This window comes from Bos grunniens, chromosome 9 (genome assembly GCF_055505025.1).
Source record: "Bos grunniens cultivar Pamir isolate PY7600 chromosome 9, Bosgru_T2T1.0, whole genome shotgun sequence".
Taxonomy (NCBI): Eukaryota; Metazoa; Chordata; class Mammalia; order Artiodactyla; family Bovidae; genus Bos; species Bos grunniens.
The window spans coordinates 66,242,978-66,270,108 of record NC_141173.1 but is presented as its reverse complement, the minus strand read 5'-3'; the positions used below and the strand labels follow the sequence as shown (position 1 = coordinate 66,270,108).

The following is a 27,131-nucleotide window of genomic DNA, read 5'->3' as shown; positions in this document are numbered from 1 at the left end:
CATGGAATATCTCCTGTTGTATGGAGTGGGTGGACCCTCTCACTTGAGTCCTTTATAGACAGGATAAAAAGAATCATTTTTTCCTGTGCTTTCTCCACTGAGGAGCCATTTACTCTCTTTGCCATCTTGTTAAAGCACCGTAATTGCCGCATTGTCATAAATCTGCCAGAGAGAAGGAGTAAGGGAAAGAGTTGGGTTGCATTTTATGTTGAATATTTTGTACTTCTTAAAAAAATAAAGATCAACTCTCAGACATCGTACACCTCAGATATCCTCATTTTGTGTAGCCTTTGCTAAGTGCACTTGTCTAGGTGGGGATGGTCTCTTTTTTAGGGATGAGGACGGTATTGCTCATGATCTTGCAAAAATGGAAATTGCATCTTACCTGGAGTTGCAATTTACCTGGGTACGATTCTCACCCAAGCATGGGTACAGCGCACCTAAAAGCTAACAGCTGGAGATAATGACCAAGGTCACAGGAACCAGCTGAATGCAGACATAGCAGGTTGTTCCTCAGGAAGATCTGTTATTCTGAGAGGTCTCCATATATCAACAGGTAAAAAATCCAACTGCTTTACATGTCTGATTCAAGTTATACACCTTTATTCAGGAGTTCCTTTTAATTCTTCATCAATTAAGAGGTATTTCCTGAGTGCACAGCTATGACTTGCCCAGACATGCTGAGGGTCATTCTAAGGTAGTATAGTCTTTCCTCAGAGACTGACATCTCTCTGGCAAGTCAGAACTACCAATGAAAGCAACCAAGAGGCACTTACACACACACACACACACACACACACACACACACACACACACACACAAGGGTTTGGTTGGTGCCTCTGCTAGGGCATGAAGCTCTCAGGACAGGTTATGGCTCCAGAAATAGTTATTATCATTTTCTCACCGGTGGTTCATCTCAAGAGTTTTCACTCTTAGTAGGTCTTTGTTTGGCTTAGTGAAAGTGAAGTCGCTCAGTCATGTCCGACTCTTTGCTCCACTCCTGTGGACTGTAGCCTACCAGGCTTCTCCATCCATGGGATTCTCCAGGCAAGAATACTGGAGTGGGTTACCATTTCCTTCTCCAAGGGATCTTCCCAACCCAGGGATTGAACCCGGGTATCCCGCATTGGAGGCAGACACTTTAACCTCTGAGCCACCAGGGAAGCCCATTGTTTGGCTTATGCATCTCTAAAAGTCCACTGGAAGTCCCTGCCAGAAATCGTAGGTGCCTGCTGGACTGCCCACCACTTTTTTGAGTGGAGTAAACCTGAGAGTAGTGAGGGCTTGCTAAGACTGAGCAGTAGGCAGCCCATTTGTAAAAACTCATTATAAATCTGTAAAATTCCTAAGGGAGTAACGCAGAGCCTTACGGGTGTTTTCCCTCAGCCAGTGAAAGTGGCAGAAGTCTGATCTCCTGACTTGATTTGTCTTAGGGTCACAGAGGAAGGAGCATGTCCCTGAATACTGGAGGTGGCTGTGCCTTTCACAGGAATCAGGGCTCCTGAACACCTGCAGATACAACTGTCCAGGGTACTGATTGAGGGTCTAATGACAGCAAGTCCCTTTGAGAGATGCAGAGATGAGTGGAATACAGCACAGCAGTATATAGGAGAGAAACGATCACACCAAACAGCTCTGACATGAGACAGGAAGGGCCGCACCCTGTATGTGATTGACCTGTTTACTAAGTCGTGTCTGACTCTTTGCGACCCCATGGACTGTAGCCCACCAGGCTCCCTGTCCATGGGATTTCCCAGGCAAGAATGCTGGAGTGGATTGCCGTTTCCTCCTCCAGGGGATCTTCCCAATGCAGGGATCAACCCACAACTCCTGTGTCTCTGCATTGCAGGTGAATTCTTTACCACTGAGCCCCCTGGTAAACCGGTGTAAGAGAAGATTGATTAAATAGGACAGGAGCCAAGAGAAGGGGAAGATTCCTTCTTGTTGGGAGATCAAAAAGTCCGTGGAGGCAGGGACATGGGAGTTGGATAGCAAAGGACAGATTTGATTTTGATAGGAGTAGAAGGAACAGCACGAGCAAAGGCACAAAAGGGGACCATCCTGAGGGCTTTGGGGGACAGGCAGGTCCCATATGGCTGGACTGTAGGCTTAGCAAGGGGACTGGTGGGAGCAGACACCAGAAAGGCCATGTGATGTGGGAGTGGACTCTCTGAAAGATCAGGAAGAAGGATTTGGAGAATCGGTGAGTTTGTGAGCAGGGGACTGTCATGGAAGCAGATGAGGTTCCCTGCAAGTGCTGGTGGACTGGATGGGTCCTTATGAGGGAGAATCTCCCATCTGGTTCAGAGACTACATGACACAAGCCAGAGTGAGAAAAAAAGAATCGAAACAGTCTGAACAGTCTTTTTACTCTGACTGGTGGAGTTTGGGAATATTGCAATCAATAGAATAGGTCCAAATTGCATTTCTTATAACAAGCTGAAAAGGAGGAATACAGATTCTTAAATAAGTGAAACTAATGATTTTTAGATTCTACCAAAATTAACAGTTTTCATTTTTCTAAAGTTAGTACGACACAGGAGAATTTCTTGCAAACACACTAGCTTGATCTAAATTTCATGATGACAAGGTATAGAATAGGTAGGACTGTGACAAATATAATGAAAAGCACTAAAATTCTTGGAGATTATGAATTTTCTAATTTTCTGAGTCTGTCCAGGCTCCTATAAATACCATGGATGTTTACTAGATGATTTGTTAAGTAACAGAAGTCTATTTCGCACAGTTTTGGAGCCTAAAAAATCCAAGGTTAACGTACTGGCAGATTCAGTGTCTGCTGAGGACTTGTTTCCTGGCTCATCAATGCTAGATTTCTCACTGTGTCCTCATATGGGGGAAGGAACAATGACTCTCTCTCTCTCTCTCTCTGGGGCCTCTTTTATCTGGGCACTAGTCCCATTCATTATCTGAGCCACAGTCAGCTCCTGGTCTTGTTTTTGTTGACTGTATAGAGCTTCTCCATCTTTGGCTGCAAAGAATATAATCAATCTGATTTTGGTGTTGACTATCTGGTGATGTCCATGTGTAGAGTCTTCTCTTGTGTTGTTGGAAGATGGTGTTTGCTATGACCAGTGCATTTTCTTGGCAAAACTCTATTAGTCTTTGCCCTGCTTCATTCTGTATTCCAAGGCCAAATTTGCCTGTTACTCCAGGTGTTTCTTGACTTCCTACTTTTGCATTCCAGTCCCCTATAATGAAAAGGACATCTTTTTTGGGTGTTAGTTCTAAAAGGTCTTGTAGGTCTTCATTGAACCATTCAACTTCAGCTTCTTCAGTGTTACTGGTTGGGGCATAGACTTGGATTACTGTGATATTGAATGATTTGCCTTGGAAACGAACAGAGATCATTCTGTCATTTTTGAGATTGCATCCAAGTACTGCATTTTGATCTCTTTTGTTGACCATGATGGCTACTCCATTTCTTCTGAGGGATTCCTGCCCGCAGTAGTAGATATAATGGTCATCTGAGTTAAATTCACCCATTCCAGTCCATTTTAGTTCACTGATTCCTAGAATGTCAACGTTCATTCTTGCTATCTCTTGTTTGACCACTTCCAATTTGCCTTGATTCATGGACCTGACATTCCAGGTTCCTATGCAATATTGCTCTTTACAGCATTGGACCTTGCTTCTATCACCATTCACATCCACAACTGGGTATTGTTTTTGCTTTGGCTCCATCCCTTCATTCTTTCTGGAGTTATTTCTCCACTGATCTCCAGTAGCATATTGTGGACCTACTGACCTGGGGAGTTCCTCTTTCAGTATCCTATCATTTTGCCTTTTCATACTGTTCATGGGGTTCTAAAGGCAAGAATACTGAAGTGGTTTGCCATTCCCTTCTCCAGTGGACCATATTCTGTCAGAATTCTCCTTATTGCCAAATTCAGACTTAAATTGAAGAAATTAGGGAAAACCACTAGACCATTCAGGTATGACCTAAATCAAATCCCTTATGATTATACAGTGGAAGTGAGAAATAGATTTAAGGGACTAGATCTGATAGATAGAGTGCCTGATGAACTATGGACTGAGGTTCGTGACATTGTACAGGAGACAGGGATCAAGACCATCCCAATGGAAAAGAAATGCAAAAAACCAAAATGGCTGTCTGGGGAGGCCTTACAAATAGCTGTGAAAAGAAGAGAAGTGAAAAACAAAGGAGGAAAGGAAAGATATAAGCATCTGAATGCAGAGTTCCAAAGAATAGCAAGAAGAGATAAGAAAGCCTTCTTCAGCAATCAATGCAAAGAAATAGAGGAAAACAACAGAATGGGAAAGACTAGAGATCTCTTCAAGAAACTTAGAGACACGAAGGGAACATTTTATGCAAAGATGGGCTCGATAAAGGGCAGAAATGGTATGGACCTAACAGAAGCAGAAGATATTAACAAGAGGTGGCAAGAATACACAGAAGAACTGTACAAAAAAGATCTTCAGGACCCAGATAATCACGATGGTGTGATCACTGACCTAGAGCCAGACATCCTGAAATGTGAAGTCAAGTGGGCCTTAGAAAGCATCACTACGAACAAAGCTAGTGGAGGTGATGGAATTCCAGTTGAGCTATTTCAAATCCTAAAAGATGATGCTGTGAAAGTGCTGCACTCAATATGCCAGCAAGTTTGGAAAACTCAGCAGTGACCACAGGACTGGAAAAGGTCAGTTTTCTTTCCGATCCTAATGAAAGGCAATGCCAAAGAATGCTCAAACTACCGCACAATTGCATTCATCTCACACGCTAGTAAAGTAATGCTCAAAATTCTCCAAGCCAGGCTTCAGCAATATGTGAACCATGAACTTCCAGATGTTCAAGCTGGTTTTAGAAAAGGCAGAGGAAACAGAGATCAAATTGCCAACATCCGCTGGATCATGGAAAAAGCAAGAGAGTTCCAGAAAAACATCTATTTCTGCTTTATTGACTATGCCAAAGCCTTTGACTGTGTGGATCACAATAAACTGTGGAAAATTCTGAAAGAAATGGGAATACCAGACCACCTGATCTACCTCTTGAGAAATTTGTATGCAGGGCAGGAAGCAACAGTTTGAACTGGACATGGAACAACAAACTGGTTGCAAATAGGAAAAGGAGTACGTCAAGGCTGTATATTGTCACCCTGCTTATTTAACTTATATGCAGAGTACATCATGAGAAATGCTGGACTGGAATAAGCACAAGCTGGGATCAAGATTGCCAGGAGAAATATCAATAACCTCAGATATGCAGATGACACCACCCTTATGGCAGAAAGTGAAGAGGAATTCAAAAGCCTCTTGATGAAGGTGAAAGAGGAGAGTGAAAATGTTGGCTTAAAGCTCAACATTCAGAAAACTAAGATCATGGCATCTGGTCCCATCACTTCATGGCAAATAGATGGAGAAACAGTGGAAACTGTCAGACTTTATTTTTTTGGGCTCCAAAATCACTGCAGATGGTGACTGCAGCCATGAAATTCAAAGACACTTACTCCTTGGAAGAAAAGTTATGACCAACCTAGATAGCATATTCAAAAGCAGAGACATTACTTTGCCAACAAAGGTCTGGGTAGTCAAGGCTATGGTTTTTCCAGTGGTCATGTATGGATGTGAGAGTTGGACTGTGAAGAAGGCTGAGCACTGAAGAATTGATGCTTTTGGACTGTGGTGTTGGAGAAGACTCTTGAGAGTCCCTTGGACTGCAAGGAGATCCAACCAGTCCATTCTGAAGGAGATCAGCCCTGGGATTTCTCTGGAAGGAATGATGCTAAAGCTGAAACTCCAGTACTTTGACCACCTCATGTTAAGAATTGACTCATTGGAAAAGACTCTGATACTGGGAGGAATTGAGGGCAGGAGGAGAAGGGGATGAGGATGAGATGGCTGGATGGCATCACTGACTCAGTGGACGTGAGTCTGAGTGAACTCTAGGAGTTGGTGATGGACAGGGAGGCCTGGCGTGCTGTGATTCATGGGGTCACAAAGAGTCGGACATGACTGAGCGACTGAACTGAACTGACTGAGTCCCATTCATAAGATGAATCACTTCATTTCCCAGAGGCCCTGTCTCCTAATCCCATCACTTGGGGGATTAGGTTTCAACATAGAAATTTTGGTGGGGCACACATTCAGTCTCTAGCACACATATTCTTCAGTTTATTACTTGCTAGCTCAGCCAACATCTCAAAGTTTCTTTTTCTTTCAATGCTCCAGTTGTTGAAGCTTCTGGCTTGAATTATCATTTTAATCAAGACGGTATTTAAGATATGAGCCTTGTAATTTTTCATTTTCACAGATATAATCAAGGCTGAATGAGTTGGTCTTAAAGCTGTTTTGACTCCTCTAGTAGGTGCCAGTGAGCATTATCTTTCCATATGTCAACTGAGTTTGAGAGGATAAGAAGGTTGCAACTAGCCCTCTTCTGTCTGCCAGTGGGAGTGTCCAACCATAGAGCAGCGCCCAGATCACCCACCGCAGATGCTTTATGAGGCTGGAAAGACATCCTTAACAATACGGTACATGTTTCCTGAAAACCAGACAGCCAGCCATGAAACCCACCCCCTCCCACCTAATTAGTGAGCATCCTTTGAAGGCTTCCCCGGTGGCTCAGATGGTAAAGCATCTGCCTGAAATGCGGGAGACCCAAGTTTGATCCCTGGGTCAGGAAGATCCCCTGGAGAAGTAAATGACAACCCATTCCAGTTCACTTGCCTGGAAAATTCCATGGATGGAGGAGCCTGGTGGGCTACAGTCCATGGGATCGCAAGGAATCGGACACGATTTCACTTTCACTTTTCTTTGATGTTCCAACATTGAGTGTACAAGGACATTTTCAGGTGTGACTCCTGAGGCCTGGTCTGCTTTAAAGACGGGGTAACCATTGGGTGGGGTAGAGAGGTTCATTGGTCTTTCTTGAAGCCATCTTACCAATAAATGGCAGGAAGTCTCCCTCATGGTATCTAAGACCCTGCAGCCTCCAAGGTAGGCCAGTTACATGATGCAAAATGCCCTTTTAGTAGCTTTGTGGTCTGTGAGCTCCAAGGACTCAGGGCAGGAGACTCCATGGATGACTCTGGGACAGCTTGGAGATATGGAGAGCACCATGGGCTGCAGTCAGAGACGGTGTTTCCCTTGGCCAAAATCAGGTGCAAGGCAGACCTCAATGGGGCTAGTTTGCCAAATCTCTCTGATGCTAGAGCAACACTCAAGATCTCTATTAATAGACCCTCTCTCTATTTTCTTTTTATTATGCTCTACATTTTACTTATGTTATTTAATCCATATGTTAGACCATCTCTCTCTTAAGGCTCACCCGCCCTTGCTTTTAGGCCTTACCTGGGTATGCCCTTGTATTGATTTCCAACCCTGTATGCACTGTAGGAGAGGCCCCCTGCCAAGGCAAGAGCGGCTTTAGTTTCACGATCTCTTCATGACTGATGTATTCATTCATTTAACAAAAATGTAAGAAGCAGCTACTCTATGCCTAGTATTCTGCAAGGCACTGAGGACCCACACAAGAAACTGCCTACCCTCAAGAGCTCATCGTCTAAAAGAGGGTGCCAGACAGGGAAAGAAAAGGGCTTAGTGAAGAGTGAGAAGGCAAGTGGAGAGAGGCCTCCAGTCCTCTGGGAGAGAGCCCATCTCATTGGAGGAGTCAGGGAACGAGGTGGAACCAGAAATGTTTCACGAACGTTCAGGCCCGTACATGGGTTCCCATTTCAGGAAGGGCAGAGTACTATGTTTCAGAATAACCTTGCAGATAACAATGATAAAATCTGGAAAAGTTATAAAGAATGAGTATTGGAAGGCATTGGAGAATGAACATTAGCAGACTAAATCAGAAAGGAGAAGTGCTTTTGGCCCTTGAAGGAAGGAACCTTCAATATTTTGTCTATGGTAATATGGCTTTACACCTGAGGGCTTTCAGTCTGCAAACCTGGTATCAGTTCAGTTCAGTTCCTCAGTAGCGTTCGACTCTTTGCGACCCCATGAACTGCAGCACACCAGGCCTCCCTGTCCATCACCAACTCCGGGAGTTCACTCAGACTCACGTCCATCGAGTCAGTGCTGCCATCCAGCCATCTCATCCTCTGTCGTCCCCTTCTCCTTCTGTCCCCAACCCCTCCCAGCATCAGAGTCTTTTCCAATGAGACAACTCTTCACATGAGGTGGCCAAAGTACTGGAGTTTCAGCTTTAGCATCATTCCTTCCAAAGAAATCCCAGGGCTGATCTCCTTCAGAATGGACTGGTTGGATCTCCTTGCAGTCCAAGGGACTCTCTAGAGTCTTCTCCAACACCACAGTTTAAAAGCATCAGTTCTTCGGTGCTAAGCTTTCTTCACAGTCCAACTCTCCATCTGTACATGACCACAGGAAAAACCATAGCCTTAACTACCCGGACCTTTGTTGGCAAAGTAATGTCTCTGCTTTTCTATGCTTTAATATGCTATCTAGGTTGGACATAACTTTCCTTCCAAGGAGTAAGCGTCTTTGAATTTCATGGCTGCAGTCACCATCTGCAGTGATTTTGGAGCCCCAAAAAATAAAGTCTGACACTGTTTCCACTGTTCCCTCATCTATTTCCCATGAAGTGATGGGACCGGATGCCATGATCTTAGTTTTCTGAATGTTGAGCTTTAAGCCAACATTTTCACTCTCCTCTTTAACTTTTATCAAGAAGCTTTTTAGTTCCTCTTCACTTTCTGCCATAAGGGTTGTATCATCTGCATATCTGAGGTTATTGATATTTCTCCCAGCAATCTTGATTCCAGCTTGTGTTTCTTCCAGTCCAGCATTTCTCATGATGTACTCTGCATATAAGTTAAATAAGCAGGGTGACAATATACGGCCTTGACGTACTCCTTTTCCTATTTGGAACCAGTCTGTTGTTCCATGTCCAGTTCTAACTGTTGCTTCCTGACCTGCATACAGATTTCTCAAGAGGCAGGTCAGGTGGTCTGGTATTCCCATCTCTTTCAGAATTTCCCACAGTTTATTGTGATCCACACAATCAAAGGCTTTGGCATAGTCAATAAAGCAGAAATAGATGTTTTTCTGGAACTCTCTTGCTTTTTCCATGATCCAGCGGATGTTGGCAATTTGATCTCTGGTTTCTCTGCCTTTTCTAAAACCAGCTTGAACATCAGGAAGTTCATGGTTCACATATTACTGAAGCGTGGCTTGGAGAATTTTGAGCATCACTTTACTAGCGTGTGAGATGAGTGCAATTGTGCTGTAGTTTGAGCATTCTTTGGCATTGCCTTTCTTTAGGATTGGAATGAAAACTGACCTTTTCCAGTCCTGTGGCCACTGCTGAGTTTTCCAAATTTGTTAGCATATTGAGTGCAGCACTTTCACAGCATCATCTTTTAGGATTTGAAATAGCTCAACTGGAATTCCATCACCTCCACTAGCTTTGTTCATAGTGATGCTTTCTAAGGCCCACTTGACTTCACATTCCAGGATGTCTGGCTCTAGGAGAGTGTTCACACCATTGTGATTATCTAGGACATGAAGATCTTTTTTGTACAGTTCTTCTGTGTATTCTTGTCACCTCTTGTTAATATCTTCTGCTTCTGTTAGGTCCATACCATTTCTGTCCTTTATCAAGCCCATCTTTGCATGAAATGTCCCCTTGGTATCTCTAGTTTTCTTGAAGAGATCTCTAGTCTTTCCCATTCTGTTGTTTTCCTCTATTTCTTTGCATTGATTGCTGAGGAAGGCTTTCTTATCTCTTCTTGCTATTCTTGGAACTCTGCATTCAGATGTTTATATCTTTCCTTTTCTCCTTTGTTTTTCACTTCTCTTCTTTTCACAGCTATTTGTAAGGCCTCCCCAGACAGCCATTTTGCTTTTTTATATTTCTTTTCCATGGGGATGGTCTTGATCCCTGTCTCCTGTACAATGTCACGAACCTCAGTCCATAGTTCATCAGGCACTCTATCTATCAGATCTAGTCCCTTAAATCTATTTCTCACTTCCACTGTATAATCATAAGGGATTTGATTTAGGTCATACCTGAATGGTCTAATGGTTTTCCCTACTTTCTTCAATTTAAGTCTGAATTTGGTAATAAGGAGTTCATGATCTGAGCCACAGTCAGCTCCTGGTCTTGTTTTTGTTGACTATATAGAGCTTCTCCATCTTTGGCTGCAAAGAATATAATCAGTCTGATTTCAGTGTTGACCATCTGGTGATGTCCATGTGTAGAGTCTTCTCTTGTGTTGTTGGAAGAGGGTGTTTGCTATAACCAGTGCATTTTCTTGGCAGAACTCTATTAGTCTTTGCCTTGCTTCATTCCTTATTCCAAGGCCAAATTTGCCTGTTACTCCAGGTGTTTCTTGACTTCCTACTTGCATTCCAGTCTCCTATAATGAAAAGGACAATCACAGTGATGGTTGACCAGGGCTCCCTGACCTATACAGGCCTCTGCTATGGGGGTGATGGCCAGTCCTGGTGTCTGAGTGATTCCCTGGGCCCAGCAAAGGGACCAAGTTTCCAGAGCCTTGAAGACAAGGGGTAACACCCCAAAATACGGACTCATTTTCCACTCTACCTTCATTGGCCGAGCAGCTGCCAAGAACAAAGGTCGCATCTCCCGATACCTGGCAAACAAATGCAGTATTGCCTCACGAATCGATTGCTTCTCTGAGGTGCCCACCAGTGTTTTTGGGGAGAAGCTTCGAGAACAAGTTGAGGAGCGGCTGTCCTTCTATGAGACTGGAGAGATTCCCCGAAAGAATCTGGATGTCATGAAGGAGGCAATGGTTCAGGCAGAGGAAGCGGCTGCTGAGATTACTAGGAAGCTCGAGAAACAGGAGAAGAAACGCTTGAAGAAGGAAAAGAAAAGGCTGGCTGCGATTGCCCTGGCTTCTTCAGAAAATAGCAGTGCCCCGGAGGAGTGTGAGGAGACAAGTGAAAGACCCAAAAAGAAGAAAAAGCAAAAGCCCCAGGAGGTTCTTCAGGAGAATGGAATGGAAGACCCTTCTGTGTCTTTTTCCAAACCCAAGAAAAAGAAATCTTTTTCCAAGGAAGAGCTAGTTAGTAGTGATCTTGAAGAGACAGCTGGTACTGGAAGTCTTCCCAAGAGGAAGAAATCTTTTCCCAAAGAGGAACCAGTTACTGACCCTGATGAGTCAGAAAACAAGAGGGTCCCCAAGAAAAAGCGGAAATTGTCTCCCAAGGAGGAGCCACTCAGCAGCGGACCTGAAGAGGCTGCTGCCAGTAAGAGCAGCGGCTCCAAGAAAAAGAAAAAGCTCCGAAAGCTATCCCAGGAAAGTTAGAATGGACCCTAGTGGGGCATAACTTAACACAGGTATTCCCCATCCCATTCCCTAGAGCCCAATAAAAATAAAAACAAATTCACAAAGAAAAAAAAAAAAAAAGAAAAGGACATCTTTTTTGGGTGTTAGTTCTAAAAGGTCTTGTAGGTCTTCATTGAACCATTCAACTTCAGCTTCTTCAGTGTTACTGGTTGGGGCATAGACTTGGATTACTGTGATATTGAATGGTTTGCCTTGGAAACGAACAGAGATCATTCTGTCATTTTTGAGATTGCATCCAAGTACTGCATTTTGATCTCTTTTGTTGACCATGAGGGCTACTCCATTTCTTCTGAGGGATTCCTGCCCGCAGTAGTAGATATAATGGTCATCTGAGTTAAATTTACCCATTCCAATCCATTTTAATTCGCTGATTCCTAGAATGTCAACATTCACTCTTGCCATCTCTTGTTTGACCAATTCCAATTTACCTTGATTCATGGACCTGACATTCCAGGTTCCTATGCAATATTGCTCTTTACAGCATTGGACCTTGCTTCTATCACCAGTCACATCCACAGCTGGGTATTGTTTTTGCTTTTGCTCCATCCCTTCATTCTTTCTGGAGTTATTTTCCACTGATCTCCAGTAGCATATTGTGGACCTACTGACCTGGGGAGTTCCTCTTTCAGTATCCTATCATTTTGCCTTTTCATACTGTTCATGGGGTTCTAAAGGCAAGAATACTGAAGTGGTTTGCCATTCCCTTCTCCAGTGGACCACATTCTGTCAGACCTCTGCACCATGACCTGCCCATCTTGGGTGGCCCTATGGGTATGGCTTAGTTTCATTGAGTTAGACAAGGCTGTGGTCCTAGTGTGATTAGATTGACTAGTTTTCTGTGAGTATGGTTTCAGTGTGTTTGCCCTTAGTATGATAATTGTTTCCAACACAGAGGAGACTTTAAACCTAAATTACCATAGCCTGGTGTTATCTATATAAATCCATCCCATAATTGTGGGAGATTTTTTCCTCCTTTGCTGAAACTTTTCTTGTTGCTCTGATTGAGCTTGAGTAATATGAAAAAGCTCAAATTTATGGCCAGAGTCAGAGCAGGCATAATTAATTGGCCCAGTGAGGGGATCCCATCTAGTAATGTCACAGTAACCTGAATATGACTATAATTTTTTTTTAAGTAAATTTTCTCAGGGCCAACCGGTTTGAGTCTTGTAGTAGAGAAATTTAACAAGGTAACCCAGAACTAGACACAGGTAATTGGCCACAAACCCAACAATTGAATTGATTTCTAAAACTAGCATAGAATCAGGCCTATGATAGAAAAGCATTTGATTTATGTGCAGAGGTCTAAGAAGTCAAGAAAACATAAATGATCATACAAATCAGGTCCAGCATCTTGGGCAAGCTGTCTACCTCTGATGTCGTCATCTTCACTTACTAAGCTCTTCCTTAATTTCCTTTTGCAATATTGAAATTTTCAGTGTACAGGTCTTACACACCCTTTGTTATATTTATTCCCAAGTATCCTATTTCTTGATGCTGTTGTGAATGTATTTTTTTTCCTTTTCTTATTGTTTATTACCAGTGTGTAGAAATACAGAGATTTTTGTATAAGGTCAATTGAAAAAAAAGGGCTGGTACAACAGGATAAACATATGAGAAAAAAACAAACCTTGACCCCTGTCTCAACATATACAATAAACCCCAAATTAAAACTCCTAGAACGGTTCAGTCCAATAGAACTTTCTGTGATGACAGAAATGTTCTTTGTATTCTAATTAGATAGCCACTGGCCTCATGTGGCTGTTGAACACTTAAAATGTGAGTACTATGACTGAGAAATCGAATTTTAAATTTTACTTAAATTTGAAGAGCCACCTGTGGCTGTTGGCTACTGTACTGAACAGGATGATTCTAGAAGAAAGCTTTGAAGAATATCTTTGTGATTTTAGAGTTAGCAATTAGTTCTTAAGATGTAAAAGCACTAACATAGATGATAAAAGTTAGTAATTTGAAATTAATGGAAATATAAAGCTGTTTATCAAAAGACATCTCTAAGAAAATGAAAATGCAGGTCACAGATCAAGAGAAAATACTATTGTATCCAGACAAACAAACACTATTGCACGACTCCATTTGTATGAATTTCAAGAACAGGCTAATCTGCAGTGATAAAAATCAAAACAGATCGAGACTTCTCTGGCGGTCCAGTGGTTAAGACTCTGTGCTCCCAATGTAGGGGGAATGATTTCAGTCCCTGGTTGGGGAGCTAAGATTCCTGCATGTCCTGCAGTGCCCCCTCCCCAGCCCCAACCTCACCGAAAACAAAAAACAAAACAGATTGCTTCTAGGAGGTATTGCCTCCAGGAGGTGTAAATTGGCTGGAGGTTTAAGAACAGGCAAAGCTAATCAATGGAAATAGAAATCAGATCTGTGTTACCTGAAGGGGCTGGAAATTGAATGGAAGGAACCTTTCCAGAAGAAAGGAAATATTCTATATCTTGATTAGAGGGTTACTTGGGTGTATGTGTCAATAAAAATACATTGAATTTTATGTCTAAGATCTATTGATTTCAGTGCATAGATTTTACTCAGTGATGGGATGAATAGAAACTGAACTGAAACAAGCCATGTCCATGACCACAGTTTTTCACATACAGGTTTTTTAGTTTTATCAGTCAAGGAAGGAAAGAGAAATAAAAGGATGGTCTGTTTAGGTGTCTCAGACAGTAAAGAATCTGCCAGCAATAAAGAGACCTGGGTTCAATCCTCGGTTGGGAAGATCTTCTGGAGAAGGGAATGGCAACCCACTCCAGTATTCTTGCCTGGAGAACTGCATGGACAGAGGAGCCTGGTGGGCTACAGTCCATGGGGTTGCAAAGAGTCAGACACGACTGAGTGACTAACACTTTCACTTTTCAGACTCTAAGAACAAAGATGGATTTTTCCCTTATTTTCGGGAAGGGAGAATCAGATTGTACTTTTATCACAAGGAGAGATCATGGGGAAAAAGATGAGTAGGGGTGAGGCAGGGAAGGCATCTTACTGTCCACTGCCTGGGCTCTGCCCTGGGGAAGGGGCAAGACGCTCTGCTCTTGTGCCTTTGTTTTTCAGCAAGGACTGGTGCAGAGGGAGGTGGTCAATGGCCCCAGCTCGTAATCCTGAGAACATGTAGTCTGGATAATGGAAGAGCTGCTATGCACAGCTGGGTTGGCTTTCATACTCAGCTGATGCTCTAGATAGGCAGGAAGCGAGTACTCAGAGCTTCTTAGCCTGGAATCGGGAGAAGGCATGATCCCAGCCATCCTAACCGTGCTTTTTTTTTCTAACATGTTAATCCCCTCTTTTTCCTCAATGACTTTTTAGTTTCTTAGGTCACAGATTGTTGGTGCCATTCATCCCTGTTCTCAAACATCTTTTAAACTTGGGTGAAGTGACAACCAGGGGAAGAAAATCACTTACTGAAAGATAAGACAACTTATATTTGCATTAAAGCACAATTCTGTCAGTCTCTCTCAAATGATTTTTCTCTGAATTCTGAATACAACCTATTAATGTTGTACTCTTGTGTCAGTCATTGATCTTTGTATCACCTTTGCTGAGTGGGCAATGAGATTGGTTAATCAGGCTTATCATTAAAAGGAGGAACTCGGATTTCTGAAAGGAATTCCTCATCTGATGTCAGTTGGGTCATCTGATGCCATCTGATGTCATGCAGGAGATAAACCTAATATAAAAGTGTCTCTGCTGCCTGGATTCCAAAGCTTCTAGAATTACTGAACTCTGAAATCCAGGTAATTCCTGATAATTTGGAGGTGAGTTTCTAAGAGCTGTAAATGGATCCCATATCGCCTACCCCATGACAGCTTGGTCATGAATGCTATATCGTGAGTCATCAATGGGATGGGGATGACGAGGTTTAAAAACTGAAGTCACTGAGATTACACATGCCTTAAATGTAGACTCCAGAGCCTACTTGTTGTCAAGTTCTATTCTGGATTTGAAGGCATGTTCAGATATGATTCTTGACCTTATGAAGTGACTCTACCTGTGTGGGAGTCACTCTTATATCAATCTAGAAAGATGGTGATTAAAGTAGGTGGGGTAGGGACTTCCCTGGTGGTCTAGTGGCTAAGACTCCTTGCTCCCAATGCAGGGAGCCCAGGTTCAATCCTTGTTTAGGGAAGTAGATCCCGCATGCCACAACTAAAGAACCCACAAGCCACAGCTATGACCTGGTGCAGATGAATTTCAGGTGGGCCATCAAGTTATTCAGTTTGTATCTGCTCTTTCTGTCATGTACTTATGGTGCTCATTGAGAGTTATTTTATTCATCCATTCACCAGTTTCTACCATTAAATTGCTAATTTGTTCCACACTAAATGAAACAGGGAATTAAGAAGCTGAGTTTTTTAACCACTCCTGTCACTGACTGTGTCAGTCAAGCAGGCAGTCTGACTGCTCCTTACCTTAGCTTCTGCCTCTGTGAAATAGGTATAACTTTTGGCCCAAGTGGCTGCATGGGTCAGTTTTGAGAATTGGGAGAGATCAACGGATATGGCAGTGCTTTGACAAACATGAAGCTCACCCCTGTGGGATCAAATTATTGTTCAGGCTGGTCTGATGTTGGCCAGCGGCTCTAAACCTGACCATAAGTAGTGATCCTTGGGGATTCTAAGAAAATACAGATTGCCTGTCCCTTCCACCAGAGATCCTGCAAGCAGGAATATTGAATTTTGAGAAGCCCTACAAGTAATTCTGCTGCAGATAGAATACCAAGGGTCCCACTGAGAAATACTGGTGTGTGATGCAGAATATAGAAGACCCCTTAGTGAAAAGCATCTTTTCAGGATGGTCCAAGGGCCCACACCTTGAGTCTTTTGCCTTGCATTTATTTGTACATCTTCAGAAGTGATGTCTTTCAGTTTGATGTTTGTCTGCACTTTCTGTGCGGGGACTTGCACTTCATAGATGCTGGAAACCATCATCCCACAGGTAACTGTGCTGGAGGGTAAGGAGTCTTTTATTTTGCCTTTCTTCACAGCAATGCAGAGTCTTCGGAGAAGAGATTCAGAATGAATAGCTTTGTGTCAGACTTTGGAAAGCCCCTGGAGCCAGATAAAGTGTTTTCTCGACAGGGCAATGAGGAATCCAGGTCCTTCTTTCACTGCTACATCAATGAAGTGGGCCACTTGGAGAAGGCCAAAGCTTGTCTCCAGACCACGGCCCTCGACAGTGAAGTTCATCTCCAGGAAGCCATCAGATGCAGTGGGCGGCCAGAGGAGGAGCTGAACAGGCTCATGAAATTCGACATCCCCAACTTCGTCAACACGGACCAGAACTCCTTTGGAGAAGATGATCTCCTGATTTCTGAAACACCTATTGTTCTAGAAAATAAGCCAGTGGTCCAAACCTCACACAAAGAGTTGGACTGAGAAGCACATTTTATCAGGCATTTTCCTGAAAATGTTGGGTTTGTCATTGAGTAGCCAGAAATCGCTATTCATCGAGATTGTGTGTGTGTTTGTGTATGAGAGACAGAGACAGAGAGAGGCAGAAAGACAGAGAAGAGAACCCCCTGAGAAGAAAGATGGTGAAGCTGAGTTTTCATGCTTTTAAATATATTTGGAGCTTTGGGGGGAACCAAATATTTACACTATCTCATCTTCCTTGTTGAAAAACTTGGTCACATATCCTGCGTCAGCGTGCGTGAACGGGGTTTGATGTGTCGTGTTTTCCATCTGGTCCTGCCACTGCCATGCTCTGCCTTTAGCAAGTTGCTTTGACTCTCTGGGCTGCCACGTTTTTATCTGTAAGGTGAGGAGTCTGGAGTAGGTGATCCAATAATGTGTGGACTTTTGACTTTATATTCACATGAGGCTGGAAATACCCAAAATTATATAAACTAGAGGCTGCCCCCTGGTTCTTGTTATAACATTCCCCCAGGTCTGTACCTCTTACCCAACCCTTAATTGAATCCAACTTATGTCAGGAGCTCGAGCATCTCCCAGGATGTCAGGAGACCTTGTCTCTCATGGTCACTGTGGCCAAATTTATAGTGCTTTCCTAAAACAGCTCAAACCTGGAGACAGCCCCCACACCCCATGCCCCAAGATGAGTACCTTATATGACAATCCCATCCCCCAAAGTGTATGGAAGGTTGTCAGCTGAGTAAAGGGAAGTGCCTTCTGTGTCCCTGTGTTAGTGTAACTATGACTGGTCACACTGCTGTGTCGTTGGCTAGTGAACAAGAAGAGTGCTATTTGCCAGGCTGGCCGTTTGCTTGGCAGATGTGTGAGTGATGGTTGTGTAGCTAGTGTGTAGCTTTTGAGTTGGGATGGTGAATGGGTTATAAATACCCCATCAACAGACATTCCAGGTGCCTTGGTGCAACTCAAGAGTTAATTTCATGAAGGAATTAAATCTGCACACTGTTTTGGAAATGACTTTGTTTTGCCCAGTCACATTGCATGAATGGCCAGCTACTAATCTCTGGGTGGCATTTTCAATATGGACTTTCGTTTACCACCTGTCTTGCTTAAACTGAAAAATAAATACATTTATTGCACCATAATTTTCTCTGGTTCTTTGTTTTCACACGTCCAGTTTTTCATTTTATTTAAAAATAGTTCCACATTTATCAGTTCAGTTCAGTCGCTCAGTCGTGTCCGACTCTTTGCGACCCCATGAATCGCAGCACTCCAGGCCTCCCTGTTCATCACCATCTCCCGGAGTTCACTCAGACTCATGTCCATCGAGTCGGTGATGCCATCCAACCATCTCATCCTCTGTCGGCCCCTTTTCCTCCTGCCCCCAGTCCCTCCCAGGATCAGAGTCTTTTCCAAGTCAACTCTTCACATGAGGTGGCCAAAGTACTGGAGTTTCAGCTTTAGCATCATTCCTTCCAAAGAACACCCAGGGCTGATCTCCCTTAGAATGGACTGGTTAGATCTCCTTGCAGTTCAAGGGACTCTCAAGAGTCTTCTCCAACACCACAGTTAATGCCTCCTAATTTCTGTCATCTCCAAGTTCCTAGTGGTGTGAGTCATGTAACAAATTTCTTTTAGAATTTATTCCACCAAAAGAAATCCCTTTCCCATAATTGTCTTTTGAGGAAAATAGTATTCTTTAAGACTCAAAGCATGGGACATTTCTTATAGTTAATATACATTCTTACAAAAAGAAACTTCCTGTTTTCATTAAAGAGTACTGATTTTAATGGCTTTTATGAATGTGAATATTATTATTCATAATTTAAGTAATTGAATATAAACCACGGTTATCTATTACTAAGATGTAAAACTATTTAAGTGGCTTAAATTTTAGTTAAAAGTAGATTTATTAGAAGACTGATGGATATTTTTAAAAGATGGAAAAATATCCATGGCTATATACCATCGTTGTTATCGACTAAATGTCAAGAATTGTGAAGGGTCTAAGATTTGACCCCTCTTTCAAGCTTACAAGTATCATGACACAGTTCTGTGGAAGCTGGCAGAAGGCACCAGACTCCTGGGTCAGAGACAAAGAACTTCATGACGGCATAGCAAGCAGCACGTGCTTCTTGTTCAGGTTGGTTCCTGAGTCCATTTGCTGTTGCTGTTGTAACAAAGGACCACTCACTCAGTGACTTAAAGCAATCCACATTTATTCTCTTACAGTTCTCACATGCAGAAGTGCAAGGTCAGTGACAGTGGGCTAGAATCAAGGTGTCATCAGGGCTCCATATGGAGGCTCTAGCGAAGGATCCATTTCTTGTCTTTTTCAGCTTCCAGAGGCTGTTTACATTTTTTGGCTCATGGCCCTGTATCATTGTCACCTCTGTTTCCACTTTACCTAGCTATCTCTGACCATCCTGCCTCACTCCTATAAGACCTTTGTAATAACACTGGATTACCCACAGTAGTCTCTCATCTCAAGATTCTTAACTTAATCACATCCACAAAGTCCTTTTCACCATGCAAGGTACTATATGCATAGGTTCTAGGGATTAAGAATGGACATGTTTGGCGGGGGGAGGGCATTATCCTACTACATTCTCCTCTGTGACCCCAAAGATTCATGCAAAATATATCTGTCTCACCCCCAACATCCTCTAAAATCTCAATAATTACATCATCAAATCAAAGTCCAATATTTAGTCTATATAGTGTCAGCTCAACCCACTCCAGTGTTCTTGCCTGGGGAATCCCAGGGATGGCAGAGCCTGGTGGGCTGCCATCTATGGGGTCGCATGGAGTCGGACACGACTGAAGCGACTTAGCAGCAGCAGCAGCAACAAGGATCCCAAATAGCATCATCTTATTCATCTAAATCAGGTATGGCTGAGATCCTGGGTAGGATCCAAGACATGAAAACAGCCTAAATGTCCATCAACAGAGGAATGGATAAAGATGTGGTATACTCACATACACACACACACACACACACACACACACACACACATACACACAATGGAATATTACTCAGCCATAAAAAAGAATGAAGTAATGCCATTTGCAGCAACATGGATGGACCTAGGGATTGTCGTACGAGTGAAGTAAGAAAGAGAAGGGCAAATATCATATGACATTGCTTATATGTTGACTCTTGAAAGATGATTCAAATGAACTTATCTCAAAACAGAAACAGATTCACAGACTAGGAAACAAACTTATGATTACCAAATGGGAAAGATGGGGAGAGAGATAAATTAGGAGTTTGAGATTAACATATACACACTGTTGCTGCTGCTGCTGCTGCTAAGTCATTTCAGTCGTGTCCAACTCTGTGCAACCCCATAGACGGCAGCCCAACAAGCTCCCCCATCCCTGGGATTCTCCAGGCAAGAACACTGGAGTGGATTGCCATTTCCTTCTCCAATGCATGAAAGTGAAAAGTGAAAGTGAAGCCGCTCAGTCGTGTCCGACTCTTCACAACCCCATGGACTGCAGCCTACCAGGCTTCTCTGTCCATGGATTTTCCAGGCAAGAGTACTGGAGTGGGGTGCCATTGCCCACTCCGATATACACACTATTGTATATAAAATAGATAATCAACAAGGACCTACTGTGTAGCACAGGGAACTTTACTCAATATTCTGTAACGACCATTGAATTCTATATGTAAGATCTAATATATATTTTATTTATATAAGTTATGTTTAGTTCTTTAAAAAATTGGTCTTTTATCTTGATATCCTGATTTCTATTATGTTTTCTATGATTTATGTTTAATGATTCCGTCAAACTTATTTTATGTTCTCTTTTAGATTGTTTCATAATTTCAGGCTCTGGAATAGCGATCATCCTGGGTTTGAGGATTAGCTACTTCTTCATGCCAGTTATTTGCTTCTGTTTTTTGTCTTGTGTGTATTATATGCATGGATGCATGTGTAGCGTAGTGTGAGCTCTTCAGCGTGTATTGTTTTTTCCTATGGTTATCTCACACATTCTAGTTTATAAAAGTTTCCCTAGAGAAAAATTTATTCCAGTTGAAGCGAGTTAGGACTGAACTTTTTTTCTTAAAACAACTTTGGGATATATTTGGCAAAATAATTTTCACATATTTAAAACATACAATTTAATTCATTTGACATAAGTATATCCCCAAGAAACCATTACCACATTCAAGACAGTGAACACACCCATCACCCCCCAAAATTTTCTGTCCTTTTGTAATCCCTCCCTTCCCATTTCTTGCCTTGGAAACCACTGATTTTCTTTCTATCACTGTATATTGGTTTGCATTTCCAAGATACTTGTATGAATGGATTCAAGCAGTATCTACTCTATTTTGTCTGACTGTTTTCATTCAGCATAATTATTTTGAGATTCATCCCTGTTTTATTAGTAGTTTATTATTATTATTTGCTGAGTAGTGTTTAAAGGAAAGGAAAGGAAAGTGAAGTCATTCAGTCATGTCTGCCTCTTTATGACCCCATGGACTGTAGCCTACCAGGCTCCTCTGTCCATGGGATTTTCCAGGCAATAGTACTGGAGTGGACTGCCATTTCCTTCTCCAAAACATTTGAAAGTGAAAGTCACTCAGTGGTGTCTGACTCTTTGCAACCCCATGGACTATACGGTCCATGGAATTTTCCAGGCCAGAATACTGGAGTGTGTAGCTTTTCCCTTCTCCAGGGGATCTTCCCAATTCAGAGATTGAACCCAGGTCCTCCGCACTGCAGGCAGATTCTTTACCAGTTGAGTGCTGAGTTATTGCTGAGTAGTTTATTGTGAGTAGTGTTTGGATAGACCATAATTTGTTTATTAATTCTCTTGTTGATGGATATTTGGGCTATTTACAATTTTGGCTACTATAAAGAAAACTGCAGTGAATATTTGGTTACAAGTCTTTTTATGGACATATGCTTTTATTTTCTAAAGCACCCAGAAGAGGAATTTCTGGGTCATATCTTAGATGTTTATCTTTTTAAAGAAACTGCTTATCAGTTTTCTAAAATGTTTAAATGTTACTGTGAATTCCTCATAGTTTATATGAATTCTTATCGATTTACTTCATTGCCAACATTCTGCAAGGTCAGTCTTTTTAATTTTATTCATTCTAGTATGTGTGTGTAGTAGTATCTCACTGTGGTTTTTAGTTGCATTTCACTAATGACTAATAAGCTCCCCTGGTGGCTCAGATGGTAAAGAATTTGACCTGCAATGCTGGAGATCCTGGTTCAATCCCTGGGTTGGGAAGATCCCCTGGAGGAGGAAATGGCAGTCCACTCCAGTTTCTTGCCTGAAAAATCCCATTCAGCATCTTTTCACGTGCTTATTATCCATCTGGATATCTGTTTTCAAGTCTGCTCATTGTTGTACTGGGGCGTTTGCTTTATTATTGAGTTTGAGAGTTCTTTATTCTCGATATAAATTCTTTTTCAGAGTGACTTCATTTCTCCTTTAAATGGATCATACTTCTGGTGTTATAGCAAAGAAATATTTGCCAAACCCAAGTCATAAAAGTTTAATCCTATTATTTTTTAGAAGTTTTATAGTTTTAGATTTTCTATTTAGATCTGTAATCCATTTTGAATTAATTTTTGTGTACAGAGAAAAGTATGGATTGAAATTCATTTTTTTTTTTTTTTTTTGGCATATGGATACCTAATTGTTGCAGCACTATTTGTTGAAAAAAATCCTTTCTCCACAATTGCCTTTGCACTGATACTGAAAATCAGTTGTCTGTATATGTATTGGTTTAGTTCTGGACCATACTTCTTGATTACTGTAGCTTTAAAAAGTCTTAAAATCAGATCGTTTAAGTCCTCCAACTTTGTTTTTCTTATTCAAAGTTGTTCTGGGTACTTGGGACCCTTTGCATTTTTATTTGAATTTAGGATCAGTTTTTAAATTCCCTTCCTTACATACAATTCTACCAAAATTCCACCCATTTCTTTGGCCATCTCCAAAACCACATTTTCCAAAAAAGGCTTTCCAGATCCCAGGTGAAAGGAGTTTCTCTTTCTTCTGTGCTCCATTCACACTTCATCATACTTTTATTTAATTTTATTCATATTTGGCTACATGTATTTGTCTGATCTCCCCTGCCATATAGTAAACCTCTCAAGATCCAGGAATCTTGACTTTGTTCCCTCTGTCTGCTGAAAACCTAGTTTTATACTTTGCAGGAGTGAGTCTGACACTAGGAGATGTCTGTGGAAGACATCTAGCTCATTTCCTGCCTGTTGTCAAGTAATCTGACAGATTTAGAATCGTTTTTTTCTATTGTTATCTCTGAGACGGCTCATTCTTTATTATTTCTATTGATACTAATGCACTTTTAAAGAAAAATAAGATAATTGTTTTCCAAGTATCAAAATATACTATATTTGACTTGTGGTGGTCGTTATATGCAGCTTAACAATTGTCTTAACAATCTACTTATTGTTCGTATTCTCCCTATTCATTGACCTTTTGGGAAAATGCTCATCCATAAAGACATCAATGATATCTTTGGCTGCCAAGGGCAGCAGCACCTCACCTCAGACCTACTGTGTTTCTAGTGGTTCCCTCCAGTCCTACTCTAGCCCTCCACTGGGGCAACTGCAGTTAAAAGCCTGTTATTTCTCAGGAAGAGTTTCTGGAGGAAGTATAATCATGTCCTTTTTATGGGGATGTTCAATCTAGAGATTAGGCAGCAGAGGAATATGTTTAACTTTCTTTGTAGAGCCTAAACTTTTCTGTACTTATTAGGAACATATACAATGAGGAGATTGTTTTAGCACCTAACAAATTAGCAGCATAACCATATGCTTGGGAAAATTAGCTTTCCTATTACATGTGGGCATTATGTTGGTGTGACAGTCACCTTGGGTAATGTTTTCTCTAAGAAAGGCTTTTTGTTTTCTTCCTTAGTCTTTTCACATTCATTGCATCTGGTGAGATTATATGAACCCTGTTTATTTGCAGCCCAGCACTGATCTTTTTTAAAGGATCACATGTTTGAAAGGCTAGTACCCAATTCACTGGAAGATAGAAATCCTTTTAGAGTTTTGTCCTAGAGTAAATGGGCTTCCCTGGTGGCTCAGAGGTTAAAGCATCTGACTGCAACATGGGAGACCTGGGTTTGATCCCTAGGTTGGGAAGATTCCCTGGAGAAGGAAATGGCAACCTACTCCAGTACTCTTGCATGGAGAATCCCATGGACGGAGGAGCCTGATAGGCTACAGTCCATGGGGTCACGAAGAGTCGGAAACTGAGCGACTTCACTCACTCACTCAAAAACTTGGTGGTTAAAGAAAATTCATATTAAAATCTTAAATACAATGATATAACATTTTAAAAAATGATGAACTTAATTGATTGCATTAAACACTACAGCAATTAAGCCTGTTTCTGCAGCAGCCTTGCAATGATTCCCTCTTGATCAGAGTCCTCAAGAGGCCCCTGCAATCATTGTCAATATCATCATTATCATTATGGATTTGATTCCTCTAGAAGATTCTAGGAAAATAAATGGGTAGGGTGTGTGTGTGTGTGTGTATACAATGAGAACAATGATCAGACATTTGATGTAGGCATGGCAAACAAAGGAAGTGGTGGGAACGAGATGATCAAGGAGGAAGGGACAAAATCTGTTTGAAGATCAGCAGGTTGTATGAATAAGGGGAGCGTGGTGGGCAGAATAATGTCCCTCCCTTTCCCACAAGGTAGCCAGGTGTGAAAATGTTACTGTACAATGGCAAAGGGACTACAGATATTTTAGGGAAAAAATCCAAGAGGATTTCTATCTTCTAATAAATTACCTTTTAAAAGCATGATGCTTTGTCAAAGATTAGTGCTGGGCTGCAAATAAACAGGGTTCATAGACTCACCAGATGTAACAAATGTGGAAAGACTAAGGAAGAAAAAACAAAAATGCCATTCATAAGTGTCTTGAGCCTTACATTTCTCACAAGAGGAATCATTACCCAAGGTGAGTGTCACAGCCACATAAAGCCTGAGTGTGATGGGAAAAGAGGATCCTGAGAGGAGATGGTGGGAAGAGTAGCCTGGATTATCCTGCAGGGGGCCTAACCTAATTGCTTGGGTCCTTAAAAGAGGAGAACACATCCCAGCTGAGCTTAGAGTCAGAGAGGGGACGTAATCTTGGAAGAATGTCCTGAGAGGATGCAAGCCTGCTGGCAGTGAAGGTGGGAGAAGTGAGGGCACAATCCAAGGGATGTGAGTGGCCTCTGAGAACTAAAAAAGCAAGGAAATATTCTCTCCTGGAGCCTCCAGGAGGAGCACACCCTGCTGATACCTGGATTTTAGCCAGATGAGAACTGTGTTGGATCCCTGACCTCCAGACCAGTAAGGTGAGAAATCCATGCTGGCTGAAGCCATTATGTTTGTGTAATTTGCTACAGTAGTAGTAGAAAACTACTACTGTAGTAGTAGGGAAGATTTGTATAGGAGGTGGAGATGGTCTGATGGAGAGGGAGGCTGGGGTTGAGGATTCTGACATTAACACCAAAAAAGCAACCGGGTGAAGGAGGAACACGGGGTGCTGAAGCAGAGCTGGCAGTGCCGTTTCACAGACTATCTGGAGTGAGAACATTGGAGTAGAGGAATAGAATAAACCTCTACCAGAAAAATAAGTAAAATGGTGACAGGACTTCTGTGGTGGTGGATATAGGAGTGGAAAAGGACAGATTGATATAAGCCTTATTGTGAAGAAATTGGCTACAGGTTTAATGACTCCACGTTGGGGAGAGTTAGTCGATCTATAAACTGAGTATCTGTGTCCTCTCAAAATCTCATGTTGAAACCCTGTTTCCCAGTATTAGGAGGCAGGGCCTTTGGGAGGTAAATAGGATTAAGTGAGGTCCTGAGAGTGGACCCCTCAGGAATAATAGAATCAGCGCTCTTATAAGGGTCTCAGGAGATCTTATGTTTCTCTGCCCTCGGTCATATGAGGATACAATGAGAAGTCTGCTGTTTTCAAGCGAGGAAGCACCGACACCCTGATCTCAGACTTCTCAGCCTCCAGAACTTGAGGAATATGCTCGTTGTTTAAGCTACCTAATTTATGGTAATCTGTTACAAAGATCATGGCATCTGGTCCCATCACTTCGTGGGAAGTAGATGGGGAAACAGTGGAAACAGTGTCAGACTTTATTTTTCTGGGCTCCAAAATCACTGCAGATGGTTACTGCAGCGATGAAATTAAAAGACGCTTACTCCTTGGAAGGAAAGTTATGTCCAACCTAGACAGCATATTGAAAAGCAGAGACATTACTTTGCCAACAAAGGTCCGTCTAGTCAAGGCTATGGTTTTTCCAGTGGTCATGTATGGATGTCAGAGTTGGACTGTGAAGAAAGCTTAGCACTGAAGAATTGATGCTTTTGAACTGTGGTGTTGGAGAAGACTCTTAAGAGTCCCTTGGACTGCAAGGAGATCCAACCAATCCATTCTGAAGATCAGCCCTGGGATTTCTTTGGAAGGAATGATGCTAAAGCTGAAACTCCAGTAATCTGGCCACCTCATGCGAAGAGTTGACTCATTGGAAAAGACTGATGCTGGGAGGAATTGGGGGCAAGAGGAGAAGGGGACGACAGAGGATGAGATGGCTGGATGGCATCACTGACTCGATGGACGTGAGTCTGAGTGAACTCCGGGAGTTGGTGATGGACAGGGAGGCCTGGCGTGCTACAATTCATGGGGTCGCAAAGAGTTGGACACGACTGAGACTGAACTGAACTGTCCCAGGTTGACAAAGACAGTCAAGGGTGCCTTAGAGTTTAGAACTGACTGGAGAATGTTGAAACCTAGGGGAGTGGGCAGCTGGTTTCAGGGAGAGAAGTAAAGGAGTTGGTTTCAAACACATTTGACTTTTTGTGGACACTGGGTAACTCGGGCAGGAACTGGGAATAGGGGCTGGAACCCAGGAGAAAGGAAGAGTAGAGACACAGACCCAATGTTATCCTGCTGGTAGCAGTAGTTGTGCTGTGAGTATGAGAACAGCTATGATCTTTGGGGGCTGATGGGAGCAAAGGGTTGCATGTAGATGAAGGTCCAAGGACAACAGAAGGTGATAAATTTACTAAGCCCCTATTACGTGTGAGGAAGTAGGCTCCTATGAAAGTTCTGACCCCAAGTCAGAGGAGTAAGCACCAGCTTGATCTCATGAGTGCTCCTTGCACATGGCCAGGATGATGAGCAAAACAAGTAAGACATGGGCATGCAAATATTTTTGGTCATTTGCACTTCCTGACGCTGATGGGAAAAAACCAACTAGGATCTTCAGTCCACTCAGGCTTCTCCAATAAGCAGGCTCAATTTATCCCTTTTGTAAACAGTTCTTCTCTAATGACTTCACTTTTCCCTGCCTCACAAATCCAAGTTCCTTCCAGACCTTTCTCCAAGGAGTTACATAGGCCCTCT

The 27,131-nt window shown here is 42.3% G+C and overlaps 1 protein-coding gene and 1 non-coding gene across 14 annotated transcripts in view; both read left to right on the top strand.

The window, feature by feature from the left end:
- The window catches only part of MRAP2 (melanocortin 2 receptor accessory protein 2), a 145,115-nt gene extending 127,265 nt beyond the window's left edge, over window positions 1–17,850 (top strand). For all 13 annotated transcript variants that reach the window (XM_086316420.1, XM_086316429.1, XM_086316422.1 and 10 more), the window contains one exon: window positions 16,321–17,850. In XM_086316420.1, coding sequence (XP_086172546.1) covers window positions 16,321–16,711 — 391 coding nt within the window. In that variant the 3' untranslated portion in view covers window positions 16,712–17,850. The remainder of the gene's footprint in view (window positions 1–16,320) is intronic.
- Window positions 10,381–10,466, top strand: LOC147366073 (small nucleolar RNA SNORD86). Its single transcript, XR_015133512.1, has one exon. It is a non-coding gene; the product is annotated as a small nucleolar RNA SNORD86 (small nucleolar RNA).
- Window positions 17,851–27,131: the final 9,281 nt, after the last annotated feature.